General features: G+C 44.6%; 1 protein-coding gene across 6 annotated transcripts in view; it reads left to right on the top strand.

The window, feature by feature from the left end:
• The window catches only part of ppip5k1a (diphosphoinositol pentakisphosphate kinase 1a), a 29668-nt gene extending 20390 nt beyond the window's left edge, over positions 1 to 9278 (top strand). For 2 of the 6 annotated variants that reach the window (XM_041943362.1, XM_041943354.1), the window contains exons 27-31: positions 222 to 284; positions 4044 to 4223; positions 6685 to 6822; positions 6908 to 7021; positions 7341 to 9278. In XM_041943362.1, coding sequence (XP_041799296.1) covers positions 222 to 284; positions 4044 to 4223; positions 6685 to 6822; positions 6908 to 7021; positions 7341 to 7963 — 1118 coding nt within the window. In that variant the 3' untranslated portion in view covers positions 7964 to 9278. Of the gene's footprint in view, positions 1 to 221; positions 285 to 3329; positions 3390 to 4043; positions 4224 to 6684; positions 6823 to 6907; positions 7022 to 7340 lie in introns of all 6 variants that reach the window. The other 4 variants (XM_041943386.1, XM_041943378.1, XM_041943395.1 and 1 more) reach the window with 3 other exon arrangements.
• Positions 9279 to 15069: the final 5791 nt, after the last annotated feature.

The raw sequence follows: 15069 nt of genomic DNA, 5'->3' as shown, positions 1-15069 counted from the left end.
CTTCAGACATCTTCAGACTTCAAACGTCAGACAGTTTTAGCAGAACCTTCTGGAACAGATAGCTCTGATTCTTAAACCTCTCTTTCATACAGTAGGTGTCAGATGATCTGTCCACTGTTTGCGTCCACATCAGAAAAGATCAGGGAAATGACAAAAACATGATATACAAGTTACTGTGGCTCAAAGTAACACTAGTGAATTTTTTTTTTTTATTTCCTCAGAGTTGTTGTCTATGCCGGCAGTAAAACGATTTTCTGTGTCGTTTGCAAAGCATCCGACTAATGGTACGTCTGCTTCTTTCAAGTATTTTTCCACTTCACCTCCCTTTGTCTTGCATGTCTTCAAACTTTTGTTTTTTGACCTTGGGTTTTTTCCACATGGCCCTCCAGCATTCCAGGTTTCCGTTATTTTTTTCTAATGATTTAATTCTTTTTTTTTGTTTACCCATATGCTTTGGACTCTTTTCTAACACTACCTGACATTCTCTTTCTAATCAGGGTTCCCACTGGTCACTGAATTTGTGAAATATCAAGAAATTAGGAGACAGGGAATGTCAGCAAAATATCAGAAAGACCTCTTAGTGTAGCAGAAAATACACTAATCACACCTGTAAAAAAAAAAAAAAAAAGCATCAGATATCAGCAGGGATTAATGGGAATGATGTCCAGTTTACTGTCTTTTAGCACCTGGTATTTGGTCATGTCAGACTCTGACCGACTGATGAAAAGCATTCTAATTAACTTTTTCTTACCTCTTGTACCAACCACAGTCAACATTTCACAAACATTCACTGTGAAACCTACATTTAACATTGTGATCGGAGTCAGTTTGTCCTGTTGAGATACACGTCACACCTAAAATTAAGTGTCTTCCCTAATTTCCACTTGAGTCCAGTTTGCACCGGTCGACTTCCCTTTGTGCTTCCTGCAGTTTGTGGGGCGACACAAACCTGGATCAGAAAGTGTGTCGACATGTACTGAAGTCGCTGGGTTACTGCAGTATTTTCATTTCTGAAATGTCTTGTATACGAGAAACCTGTTTTCTCTGAGGGTTTAGACTCTGATTGTCCCGGCTGGATTTCTCCACGGACATACACAGCACACATGTGATGTTGTCATGGAAGTGTTCAGCAGCTAAAACTAAAGCTAAAGGTAACAGACAGACCCTCACATCCTCGTTTAGTGTTTTGCAGATAAATTGGAGAATTAACCAAATCAATACAACAGACATTTACTTAACATCTCTTTAATACACCACAGTATTAAATGGGAATATATCTATTGTACATCCAGGCTGAATCTGCCATCATTTTAATCTTATTTTAGTTTACTAGCTTAGCTTAGCTAGTTTATAGTTGACTCAACAACGAGCAGTAAACTGAGACTTCAGACTTACTTTACTAATCATCATTGTTTTGTTTCATCACTGCCAGGCGTAGTCACAACAGTAAATTTGTCATCGTTAAAAAGCCGGATCGTGGAAGCGCCATGGACGCTATTTTTTTTTTGTGGAATATGTGAGGATGATTTCTACTGGATCGGAATTGGAATCAGAATTGGACACTCAAATAAATCGGTGGACAAAGCATTAAGTAAATTAAGGAGTCCTTACTGGAGTAACTTGTCTGGGCTTTGTGTCTCCTTGTCATGTTTGCAGGATTTCTCACTTCAGTGCACGGAGGGAAATAGTCTTGAGCGGTCAAAACTCAGGCAACACTTAAAGTATGAAAACAGCTTCACTCTGAGACCAAAACGTTTCGGTCTGTGTCCTCAGCTTCACTTTCAGGGTGTTTCTTCTGTCCAGAGTCGTAGCAGATGTCAGCTGACTGCTTTGTTCCGGGGCCAGTTGAAAAATCATTTCCGAAGGTCAATGTCAAAGATTTTTATAATATCAGCTCTGATTTGTTCAAGGGACACTTTAGATTAGTGTTGCTCTTCCATGAAGTTTGGGGACTTGCAAGAGAAAAAGAACGTTCAGACCTGAGCAGCAGTTTCTCATTAGATCCTCTCTCACTGGTTAAACATACGTATAGTTTGTAACGGCGACTTTCTCTTAAAATTCTTCTCCTGAGCCACAAAGACATTAGACAACAGGCTAATTAAACGCTCCTTTTGACTCATAAACCAGCTTAGAAAAATCAGTTCAGATCCCCTTTTTATTCCAGAAAAGAGAGATTCATAAACAACGAGTGAACCGTGGGTGTCTCTCTTCAGGCCTGGATGAGCAACCAGATTCATCGTTCCTTTATTTAAACTCTAAAGCTTCATCCCTCCTCATGGTTTCATGTTTAAAAAGCAGAGAGCCTAATGAAGGAAGTCCATACTGAGTAAAGGGTGGGAACCCTGTTTAACATCCTGCATACAGTTTGTGAAATGATCACCATTACCCAATAATTCAGTTTTTTCCCCAGTGGATAGATGTGTGTGGGTGGGCGGGTGTGTGCTTGTGTGCATGTGAACACAGTAATTACATAAAATACACACCTGTTGCCATCATTGTAGAGGATGTGAACTGAGCTCATACCACCAACAGCACACTGAATGTTTAACCCTTCCTCTGACCTCGGCTTCATGACTCTCCCTCAGTGATGCTAACCCGTTAGCCGCCTGTATGATGTGGATCAAAGGATGATTGCGGTTCAGTGACTGAACCAGGATCAGCTCTTATTGGCATACAGGGGAAGGGTTAAAGCATTGTCCATCCCATCTCCTGTGTCTGTTCTAACAGAAACATCAGTCAGTTTTGTTTGAATTCATGAGCACACACATGCTTGTGGATGTTTTCAGTGGGTGTCCAGTGTGTTCGAGACTTGTAGAAGGGCAAATATTCAATTATTAATGAAGAAGTGTAATGACGCTGTTCGTGGCGACAGCTGAATGTCTCCACTTTTATTGACTTTGGATCTTTGCTTGAGTGGTGACGGTCAGACAGCGGGGAATCATAGAGAATAAGAACCTCCACAGCTCAGCTGCTTTTCTCGTCCTTCCACTCAGAACCGGTTTAAAGGCGTTCAGCAGGCAAATTTTGGTCAGTCGGGATTTTGTGTATCTTCTCATATCTAATGGTTTCTGGCTCGAATGGCGAAGCTGGATTGCTCTGTACGATTATAAAGAGTTGTCTGTGTTTTTGGTCGGTAAACTGGTGTGACTGTGTTCGTGCACATTCACCGAGTGTTTCTGGCTTTTCTGTAAGAGGCGACGTGTCAACCAAAGCAGTGACGTGTGAAAATTTACCCCCCTCCATTTACCCCACGCAAAGAACACCATGCAAACACATTGAGTGCAACGTCCACACACTATGTTTTCTCTGATATTTATCATTCACCACAGGAACACAAGATGACACATCCACCATTGCAGTGGCTCCACCTCTCTGGTGCACTGCCAAAGGTACAGCGGCCCCCACTGATGCAGTGTGTTGGAACCAAATGTCCAGCTGCAGCTTTGTTTGAGCTTCAGCTGTTTGTTCATGTGGACACAGCGTCGATGTGCTCGGCAGCTCCTGCAGTGTTTCTCTGGAGACGTGGCCGCAGAACGCTACCTCCTCCTGGAAATACGTCTTCTGTCACTTGCTCCTTCGTCGAGTCTCCTGAATTGGATCAGTGTTATTTTCAATGTTATTGACATTTTGAAAGTGAATTGAGCCTCTGCAGAGGAGCAACATGACGTTTTTATTTTCCCTGTCTTGTTCTGAGTCTTGCTGAAGCGCTCGATGGTTTTTATGGCAGAGACTTGCTTGATATGTTTTGCTGCTTCTTCTGATCTTTGGCTGCCGGGCAGCCAGGATAAGCTGTTGGCTGCCTCTTGCGTTCACAGCACCACCTTCACCCACACACTACACCTCTCCTCTCCTCTCCTCCCTCCTATTTCCTCTCTTTTTATCCCCCCTCTCTCTCCAAACTCATTTCCCCTCTCAGCATCTGTATCATACTTCAGTCCTCTCTCTTCCTTCCTCCTCGCTCATATCCTATCGTTTCATGTCTGTTGTACTGCTCCTCCTCCTCCACTGCTCTGTCCTTCTTCGCTCTCCCTCTTCTTCCTCAGAGCCCTTGGAGGAGCACCATGTGGCCCAGTTGTTGAGGCGTTTCTCCACCGACCTCAGCCTGGGCCGCCACCTCTCTCTGGACGGGGCGCTGGCCCACCACCTCCACCAGTGCTCCTACCACCTCCGCCTCTTCCGAAACTGGCTCATCTCCGGCCAAGACCCCCTAGAGTACCTCCACGGTCAGCCCCTGGCCCCGCCCTCCATACCCCCAGCCTCACACCCTGTTCAACCACTGCTCACGGTTTAGTTGGGCCTGTGCTTGTTCTGTGGTTGACTCTCATGCTTTGCCTCTTGATGTTTCTGCATGCCTGCCTGTTTCTGTGGTTATGCAGATTGCAAGCTGGAGTGGTGTGAGCTGTTTGGGATTTTTGGGCCATTTTTGGGACTAATATCTTTCCCCTCTGCAGTGGTGTCAGTAGTTCTCCCCTCCTTCTCTCCAGTCTGTAAACCCTCAGAGTTTCTAAGTCCAGTATTTTTGGAATTTAAGTGTAACATTACATGAAAAGTAGGGCTGCAACGACCAACCATATTCATTATCAAATCATTTCTTTCACCATCAGTCTATTGTTTGCTCTTTAAAATGCCCAAAGGCCCAAATCGACGATCTTCAACAGTTCAGAGCCCAAAGATCAAAAGTTAACTTTCATAGAAGACTAAAAAAACAGTAAATGTTCCCGTTTGAGCCGTCCGAACCAGCAGGCTTTTGGCAGTTTTGCTGAAAAATAACTTGGAACAATTAATTGAGTACTTTTTTTCTCTGTCCGAACTGGAGAAAGCCGTCACTTCATTTCTTAGCATTTTGATTTCTGCAGTTTTCACTTTTAAACTAAGCAGCAACATTTCTTTGAATACAGCAAACCATGGCTGAAATCTGTTTTTAAAGTAAAATAACATGACATTTTGAGGGGAAGTCATAAGTCTGAAAACAACAAAATACCAAAAACTGTGTGCTTTTAAATGTCAGTTGAAAAAGGCAGACAGTGTGAAGACTGACGGGCGAGTCAGAAACAGTCAGAAACATTTAATACTTCACAGATTCTAATTCCAGACTCTGTGTTCTGCTCTGTCCTACTTTCTTTTCTCCTCTCACTCACTTTTGCACAAGTACACTCCCCGAACTCAATACTGCCAAGCTCATTAGTGCCTCGTGCATTGTGAATTTCCAAGAAGCAGTCCTGTCTAATATACCAACACAAGAGAAACTAGCTTTACTGAACAAAACAAAGGCACGCCATTTCATTTCCACTGTCACTCCAGCTGGTGGAAGACTCAGACCACCCACTGCGGAAAGAAATGACCCTTTATTAATCTTGACAGGAAATGTAATCATCACAGCAGCAGCAGACAAGGGGACGATTATTAGTTCACAAAATGACAAACAACAAACGCACAAAAAGCTGCGAGGAAAATGAGTGTTGACCTTCACCATCACCCCCTCATGTTTCCATCACAAGGCCAACATCTGGCTCACGGAGGGCTCGACATCGGACCTCAATACGTCTGAGTGCAGACTGAAATCCGTCTGCAGCCGAAGATATCAAACCGTCAGGCGTCGAAAGTCACCATCCGACGTTTGGTCGTATTCTTAGTCTTGTTTGCTTTTTCTTTGATCAGATTGTTCCTGATCTAAATCAGGAAACTTTGCTAATTTTAGACAGTTTTATTGAGACAAACTGCTGCTTGAGTTCAGACAATATTAAACAGGCACACAGTATGCAGTAGAAGTGAAATAGAAACATGCACATTCCTCCACATACTGTTTACAAATCAACATATTTCACATCGTAGTATGAATATTTACATGTCTAAATGACACAAACAGATGGCTGCATCTTTGCATCAAGATGTCTCTGTTTAAGATTAAAGATGTTTTTATTCTTCCAGCTCTGAACCTCCATCTTTTAGAAAGATACAGAAAGCGCTGCTGTTAATCCACATCACATTCAACTCTGCATTTGACTCGGCTGCTCTGTTTGAGTTCGACTTGAATGCCAGTTGCTCTCCTACCTGATCTTAACCAGCATGTGATTCCTGCTTGTTTGCTGTACTTCCGGCGTCCTCTCGCTGTGTGCAGGTGAGCTCTGAGGTTTCAGGCAGCGGAGACGAACTGCGGTCCGGCGCTTTGTGATTGTGAGCGGCTCTGGTGAGACGCAGCTTGGTTGTGAACTAACAGTGGATGAAGTGCCTTTGGTAACGTGGTGGATCTGAGCTGCAGTCCGGACTGCTTTGACCTGTGTGTGCTGCTGTTAGAGCTGCAGCTTCTGTGTGCCGCGACTGACCAGGAAGGCCGTCGTCATGTTTTTGAGATGTGCTTGCTTTTGCAAATACAGCGAGACGTTAGAGATGTGTAGACTCGTTGCCGTTCGATATGGTTTCATGTTGTCTTGGCGTCCAGCATGGTTTTTGCAACTTGCCTGCGTGGAAATGATCCGTAGAGGCTGGCAGGAGTTCACAGGGGTTGGGACCCGTTCAGAAACAGGAGCAGGATTTTAGAGCACCTGTTGACGTGTAGCGACGGGGTGGCATTGGGGCGGTGGTGTCGGGTGACAGCTGAAGTGGTTCTGCCTGCTCCTCTTCTGACTGCCCGGTCTAACTGAGGCCTGATGTGCCTGCGGGCGTCGTGTCTCTCCTCTGCCGCAGGGTTCGAAGGCTGCTCCATGGTGCCCTCCATCTACCCTCTGGAAACGCTGCACAACTCGCTGTCGCTGAAACAGGTCAACGAGTTCCTCGCCGGCGTGTGCGAGAGCGCAGGGGATCCGCACACGAGGACTACCAGAGGTTAGAAACAAACGCACGTTCATGTTATTATTATCCTAATCATTATCACGTAACTTGACCTGCGGCCCTTGTTTTGTCCCCACAGCTCTGTCAGCCATGTTTGACACACACAACCAGCCGTTAGTGGACTCGTACATCCCTCAGAGAGTCCTCTCATCCTCCATCTCTCTCAGATCTCGCTCTGACAGACCTCCTTGGTGTGAGTATCGCAGCGTCTCCTTGTTCACACTGAGATTTGACATTTCTAGGTTAGCCTCCCTCGACTCACTTTCAGATGTCTGTGGATTATTTATGGAATACAAGTCGTCTATTACAGCGTCACAGTTTGGTCTCTGTCGCTGCTGGCTGTCATCTTTTCAGACTTGCTGCTCTGCTGAACCCAATGAACCAACACGCACTTTGCAAATGAAGTTTTATGTCTTTGTACTGTTAATTTTTTTCATGTTTAGCCAAATGAATCGCAGTTCTGTCTCCGTCCTCTCACACTGGTACTGTGGGTTTATTTCCTGTCCCTGCAGACAGCAGCGGTCCATCCAGCACAGTGTCCAGCGCTGGACCGTCCTCTCCCACTACAGCCGACACTTCCCCACGCTTCAGCTTCAGCGATAAGATCTCCCTCACCCCTCAGAGCAGCGAGGAAACTCACTCCTCTCAAAACATCTCCTCTCAGCCGGCGGCCGCCGTCGGCTCACAAGTGCTCGACCCAACGTGCCCTGCTGCTTCAAACCCCGGCGAAGTCCCTCTGACCCCAAATAATTCACCAGAGGACGATGCCGAGCTCTGTGCTGTTACTGGCCACCAGCCCGATCACCCTGAATGCTCACAGGAAGGGCCTGAGGTGCCTCCTGCAGCCGTGGATGCTGCCAGCGATGCGGTTTCAGATCCTGGCCTGAGACCGCCCTGCTCTGCGTTAGCTGAGCTCAGCCTGAGTCGGATGGAAGGTTACTGCCTCCCAGGCTCTCTGCCCGTGCTGTTGGAGCTCAGAGAGAGCAGCAGCGAGGCGGGCTCCAGCTCCCAGACGCCCCAGTCCCCTGAGGGACCTGACGAGTTCTTTGACACTCAGGAGTCGATGGAGTTGTGGAGGGACAGTTTGGAAAGCCTCCCCCGTCCTGAGACGCCTCTAGAGGTCGCAGAGCCGTAGTACAGCAGGGCGCTGAGACCTGCTCAGCAACAGGCCTCAGATCTGTCAGAGACTGCTGTGGTTACTTCTGTAACTTCACAAGTGTCACGCTCGTCATCACTCATGAGCAGTGAGGCATTGTACTGAGCTACAGCCGACCGGCCTCCCATCTCCTCCAGCTTGATGACTGTGTGTCGAGTAATGATGAATGGGCAGCTGATCCGCACACTGAGCTCTGTGTCGGAGAATCTCATGACGATGCCCCACATGCTGTTCATTGCCTTTAAAAACCACCAGTGAGCCTCCTCTGACAGCCCGCTGGTTCAGTTCATCCATCTGTAAAGATGTGGGAAGCCACTTGTTGTAAGCTGAAGCTTTATTGTCAAGTTTAAATCTTACAGCTCTCTGTTACTGTCGCGTTGCTGTTGCACAAACTCTTTCCTTAAAGCTGCATTGATCAGTTTCTGGCCACTAGGGGGCAGAGATCCACAGCCCTGACCTGTTCCCAACTAAAAGCTGTTAAAGAGACCGAACAAACTCATCCCTCCCGATCGTGTTTGTGTCCACATGACGAATAAAAGTCCAATTATTCTCTCTCACTCTCAAAAATATGTGCATTTTAACAGCTAGGTGTTCCACAGACGACATTGTCTGTCTGCCAGTTAGTGGACGGCGGATTCGTCTGGGTTTGCTGAGAGCGTTGAGTCTTAACCAAACAGGAAATGTGATGTGAAGCTAAAACATTGATCCACCGTGACCATAAAGATGCTGATTAATGGAGCTTTAGTTCGTGTTACGTCCGTCTCTCGTCTTTCTTACCTTCAGCTCTTACCCTCGGACAGCTGCAGTGGTGAAGTGTAGCCTTCACATTAATAGGTGTCATATCATCCGTCAGCGGTGCTTTATCATCGCGAATAAGCACAAGCTTCCTGTTTTCTTCGTTTGTTACAGGATACAGAGACTTACTGACTCGTTAATGAGAAACACAGGAAACGGCTCAACGTACAAGACAGAAAAAATCCAATCTGCAGCTCTCCTGCTCTTCATCATACGCCGGCATCTGTCCTGTGCTGAGCTTCTGTGGCACTACATGTTTAAAACCTGCATCTGTGGTTTAAAAAACAAAACAAAAGCTGAGTGACAGCAGCTGAATCTTCATTAAATATAAAGTGTTTAATCTGCAGGTCAAACCGCGTGTGCACTGCTTACTGCCAAAGTCCTTAAGCCTCATTGAAGATTAATATAATCAGTAGGAATCAATAGAGGAAATCAAAATAATATTTATTTTGAAATTGCATCTTGAAAAAAAAAAACAAAGTCTGGTATTTTTGATACCCGCATCAGATATTTAATTGTACCATAGCTGTTGTATATGTTTTGTAAATCACCTCATGATGTGGAGTCTGAAAGCTGATCTCTCATTTTATCACTGAACAAACAGGAGGGGCATTTTACATTAAATGTGCTTTTATAGTGGCGAGCAGTCATGTAGCAGGTGTGTATGTGTGTGAATCGGGGGAGGGGGGGCACACATGCTTGAGAAGCAGTCAGACGAGTACGATGATGTGCTATTCTGTGTTGAATCAGTGGGATTCGTGTTACATTGTGTTGTACTGTAGAGGTGAAACACAGCTGCTGTCACCTGTGTGTGTGCAGCTCGTCGCACTGTTTGCTTTTTGTGCAGCAGGTGTTTGTTTAAAGGGTCAATTCACTCAGATTACGAATAAACCCCCAACATTTTGTCACTTAGCTTCACTGGATTTATTTTTTAGTTTGTTCCGGTTTTGAGATGTCTGACTGATAATCTTCTCTCTGCATTTGTTGTGCTCAAAATATCTAAACTTCATTTCTAAAAGGAAAAAAAAGTCAGTAATGTGTCTCTTCAGAACCAGCCAGGCGCTCTGGATAATCCAGATGTGTGAGCAGCTTCCTTCTCTGCTCTGTACATGAAGAGTTACTTAACACCAGAATGAAAATCTCTAAATGTTTCTCCATCCACCTGTTGGCACACCTGTGCAGCACGGTGAGAAATAAACCACTGGAGCTGAGCAAAAACCAGACGTTCAGGGAGCTTTTCAGTCATGGATTTATTAAGAAAAACTGGATGCTGTGTTCTGAGACTGACCATCCGTTCCATGAATGATGCTCAGTGGCTGCTGTGCACCTGATCTGTGGGGCTGTGCAGGTTATAATTTACTGGACTAAGACCAAAGCTGTGAGCTTCCCAAATTAAACTGAGTTCACTTTCTGTGCATCAGGACTGAGGCCAAATCTCAGAGACGAATAAAAGCAGACCATGTCTCGATACCAGCAGCGTCTGTCTGTCCGTCCGGTGAACTGACCCTTTAAAGACCCACCTTTCAATCACTGAGGATGAATCGTGTGTAGTCCAGTAACGCGCTCCCTGCCGAGCTTGTGAATGCTTTGTGAACTGAAACGCTCTCATGTTTCGAGTGTGAGACTTGGACCTGTTGGATGATGAGCTCGGGTTTAGATCCACAGTGTGTGTTTTCCTCCGGTCTGTGCCGACTGTACTGAGCTGAACGACTCCAGGGCTCAGCACTGTTCTCTGTCTGTTGTTCTGGAGTAATCTCGCCTGTGTGGATTCAGTTTGGTTTTAGAAACATGCACAATATACTGTAATACTTCCAACAATGTTACAAAATCCAGCGATAGGAATGTCAGTTCCATATGTGGGTCTGCTTTGTTGTTTGGTTTAGTATTATGGTTTCTGTCCTTTAAAATAAACCAATAAAATAATCAAGTTAAAGAACATTTCAGGTGAACTTTCCTCAAACTGTTGAAGAAGTTGGTGGTGATGAAGACGTTCTTCGTGGGCCGTCATCCACGTGGTCTTTCCAGGTAGATGAGGTGAACTGAGTGAAGGTCGCTGCAGTGAAAGATCACCTTGAATTCGGCCCATTGATAACAGTTTAGATTATAGAAGCTTTGTTTTCAGGCTGTCCGTCTGTCTGTCACATTTTCATCGACTGGATATCTCAGGAACGCCTGGAAGGAATTTTATTACATCTGACAAAATGTCCATTTGAAGGATGAACTGGGTAGCATGTGGAGGTCAAAGGTCACTGTGACCTCATCGTTTTTGACCAAAACTGAAGAATTCACTCGCTAATTAGGACAAAATGAGAGTAGATGTCTCCCAAAATAAAAATACTGTACGCCTTGTAAATGCTGGTCAACACGTGTGAAAACTGACAAATATTAAAGTTTGGTATCAAACAGTTGCTGATTTGTAATATTGATCACGTTTTCTTTGATAGTTTGATGATTAAATCAAAATCAGAATGTTTAGTCTGTTTAAACAAAGTTCATGAACATCTACTCGTGTCAGACAACATTTTACCATCTCTGGTTTAATGAAGAAATGGTTTTTGTAAAACATTTATGTTTCTGTTCCTCCAGTGATGGAAGAAATATTCGCATAGTTCACTTCAGGAAAGTATTTTCAAAAAGCTATAGTACAGATCTTGTTACAGAAGAAGTAATATAAACTGGCTCAGGCAGCAGAATGACCCACTCACTGTTATATTTTTAAATTAATATGATTTCTGTATGACTGGATATTATTACTGCTGCGTTACCCTGTGCAGAGCATCTTAATGTTTTTACTTGTTGAGGTGCAGAGCAGTTTTTTCTGCTGCTCGGTGGTTTCATCAAGTTTTACTATCATGATAAACTATATTTTACAAGCTCATTATAGTTTTCATGTGTAAAATTCTACCCTGTAAATTAGTAACTACAGCTGTTTGATAGATGTAGTGAAGTAGAAAGTATGTAAAAAATATTTCCCTGTAGTGGAGTAGATGTATAAAGTAGCATAACATTTAAATACAAGTAAAAGTACCTCAAAGTCGTCCTGAAGTACTGTCCTTGAGTAAATGTACTTAGTTACGTTCCACCACTGCATTCCTCAGTATTGAAAAAGAGGAGCAGAATGAAACCCTTACTTGTATTGAACATGATAGCCGTACCCCACCCTGTTGTTCCCTCTGTTCTCCCCCCCGATCATGTGACCCAGGAGGTGATGTCACTGCAGCATCCATTCAGCAGCTTCTCACAGCAGGGATTGTCCTCCAGCTCCCAGCCTGCTCCATCCTCCAGCACACTATCAGCTTCACAAAGACCCGACGGTGTCCGCGCTCCAACCGCTGCTCCACCGATCACTGCTCCACCGATCACTGCCGTCTCTGTCCTGCTTGTTTTGCATGACAAACAGCTCATACCGGCCCCGCAGGCCTCGGCGCTTTCCCCCTGCAGATCTCTGCTGTTGAAAAGGGGTTTAACAGAGTCAGAACAAAGCTCACACTGTTCTGTGTCTGGACGTCTCTGTGGGGTTCAGCCCCCCGCTGGATTACATCATCCTCACACGCTGAGGCGGCGAGGAAGGAACGCTGCTGTCTGCAAGGCCGAGATCATCGGTTCCCGGCCTGCGGGTCGGGACACCACAATGAGTCTCAGGATAAACCTGAGAGGTCAACAAGATCAGGGAAAGAGGCTGTACTGCATACTGCTGACCGTGTGCAGTGTGCAGTACACGCAGCATGTAACTCGTACTGTTTTCATAGCAGTAAAACACTGTTAAATGGGCGTGTTTTGCAGTCTGCTAGGCCAGATGCATCCTCTTAGCCTCTAAAAGAAGAAATAACAAATGTGAATTTTCACAATTTTCAAAAAGATGAACATTTAGGTGAGAGATGAGTAGCATCTATCGGACAATCAGAAGGAACCGGATCCGCCAGCGTTTTGTCTCTTTACTTCACTGCAGATTAACGCGAGTTGGAGCTCGTCCTCGTATTTCTGTCGCTTTGGAAGCGTAAAGTTTCACAAAACCTGATTGACGGTTGATCAGCCTCAAAAAATGTCAGAAGTGGATTTAGTGACGAAATAGCAAATGAAAATAGTGAAGAAAAAAACTTCCTGTTGTTCGCTCAGCTGGTTGCTCTGACAGCGCTTTGCATTGTGGGACACCGCAGGTGAGATTCACTGGTCTGATGCAGATTTTTGGGGAATCAGGACAACATCCAGGTATTTTTGTACATTTTTCTTTTGTTCGCTACACGCTACATTTAGGCCGAGTCAGCGTGCTCTGCAGCTACAGTCGGCGGCTTCGGTGTTTTTGAATGTGTGAACTTTTTCTTCACATTCAGCAGCATGACTGCAGGGATGATCAGAGGATACATCCTGATCACTTCAGTGACACCATGATGAGGTTGACATCTTGGCTTCCATCTCAATAACTATCAGATGGATTACTGTGAAACCTGGTACAGATATTCATGGTGCCCAGAGGATGAATCTACGAGGACCTACAGACTTTTCCTTAATTGCCACCAGCAGGTCAAATTTTTTCCACTCATCCAATGAAATATCTGCACCACAGGATGAACTGGAACAACATTTTCTACATTCGTGGTTCCCAGAGGATGAATCCCAATGAACGCCTGACTTTTCCCGAGTCCCACCAAGAGAGGGACAGTTGTAGTTTTGAGTCTCGATAACTATTAGATGTAATTACATTTTATAAAGACATTCATGCTCCCCTCAGGATGAATTGCATTAACTTTAGTGATCCTCTGACTTTTCATCTAGCGCCACCTACAAAATACCTGCATACATAATCACATTCCCATCAGACACCTGGAATGGAGCCATTACAAATTATTATTTTCATTTACACATGACGGCTCAAAACGTCTCACCTGCTAAACATCAGCATGCTAGCACACTGGGAGAGTTAGCATTTAGCTGAGGCAGTGCTGGGCCCAGGTGTAACCTCTGATGTGATGTAATGATACCAAAAGAAAAGAAGAGGGAGACATTTTTCTTCAGTAAATGATGTTTTTATTGGTCTTCACCACACTTTTTCCCTTTTAACAATAAATCTGTTTTCTATTTGACCTTTTTAAGCATTTAAAGAGAGATAAAGAGAATATTGCACTTAAAACAAGAGATGAAAGTAGAACCATGAAGCAGAAAGGAGGAAAAAACGATCACGAGGCTCTCTTTACAGCACAGCACAGCCAGGTTACATGTGCCTCCTCAGTACCGGACAGCTTAGCTTCTTAAATGTACATCTTTTAAAATAGCATTTCTATGTTAAGTCAGTTTTTCTTCAGCTATTACAATACAGGAGAACTCAAAAGGTACACATGCACGTACAAGCAGGACTCACTGAAAACCAACAGTCTTTGTGATGATTTGTTTCACGGCGGATGAGTCTGATGCCACAGATATTTTGTTTTCTTTTTTTTTTTTGCACAATACTAAAATGCAGCGGTTATGTGTGTGTGAGTGTGTGTGTGTGTGTGAGTACTAAGCTTCGTCTGGAAAAGGTGTGATTAATAGGAAATCCTCTATAGATAAAAATGTATCGACAAGAGTGAAGCGAGTCCCTCGTGTCTGGCAGTCTGAGTTTTTAGTGATCTGCTCGTATGTGAGTTGTGTTGGTTTTGTTATTATCAGCCTTTAAAGTGATGCAGTATTAAATAGGAATGCAGATTACAGTGTTGTTGAGTGACTGGGCAGCACGGTGGGTTAACAGGAAAACGGTGACATCACAGTTAACCCCGTTTCACCAAAGAAGCCGTTCATTGGATCTTTGTAATTCAGCAGGAAATGTGAACCTCAACTCAACATCGTCCTCAGTGAGGCCGATTCACCGCTTCATCATGCTGACAACATTTTCATCCACAGACAGACATCATTTCCTGTTATCCAAAGAAAGAAACTGGTGGCTTTCATCTGCACACAAAGTTTTCCTCCCTGCACACAGCCGCGATGCATCGCAGGCGACAGTGAGGTTGTTACTGCCAGTGTGGCCGATGGGTCGGATGTACCATATGATGCACAGTAACCAAGGCAACCAGGAGATCAAAGTCCTCCACGGAGAACGTAAAGGTAATCTGCATCTTCACATTCAGCTGGAGCCGCTGAGCTTCGGGCTCCGCTCCCTGCAGCCCTGTGGTTTTTAAAAAGGCATCGCCTTTAGGAACATGCATCTGTTGTTCATGCATCACTAGACGAGCTGAGGGAATAAAATATCATACAGAGGAATATTTTTACTGCGGATCATAAAATAGCAACCCTGGTGAGGCGTGTTGGTCCTG

The sequence above is a fragment of the Chelmon rostratus genome, chromosome 1 (assembly GCF_017976325.1).
Source record: "Chelmon rostratus isolate fCheRos1 chromosome 1, fCheRos1.pri, whole genome shotgun sequence".
NCBI lineage: Eukaryota > Metazoa > Chordata > Actinopteri > Chaetodontiformes > Chaetodontidae > Chelmon > Chelmon rostratus.
This window is presented reverse-complemented; position numbering and strand designations above follow the sequence as displayed.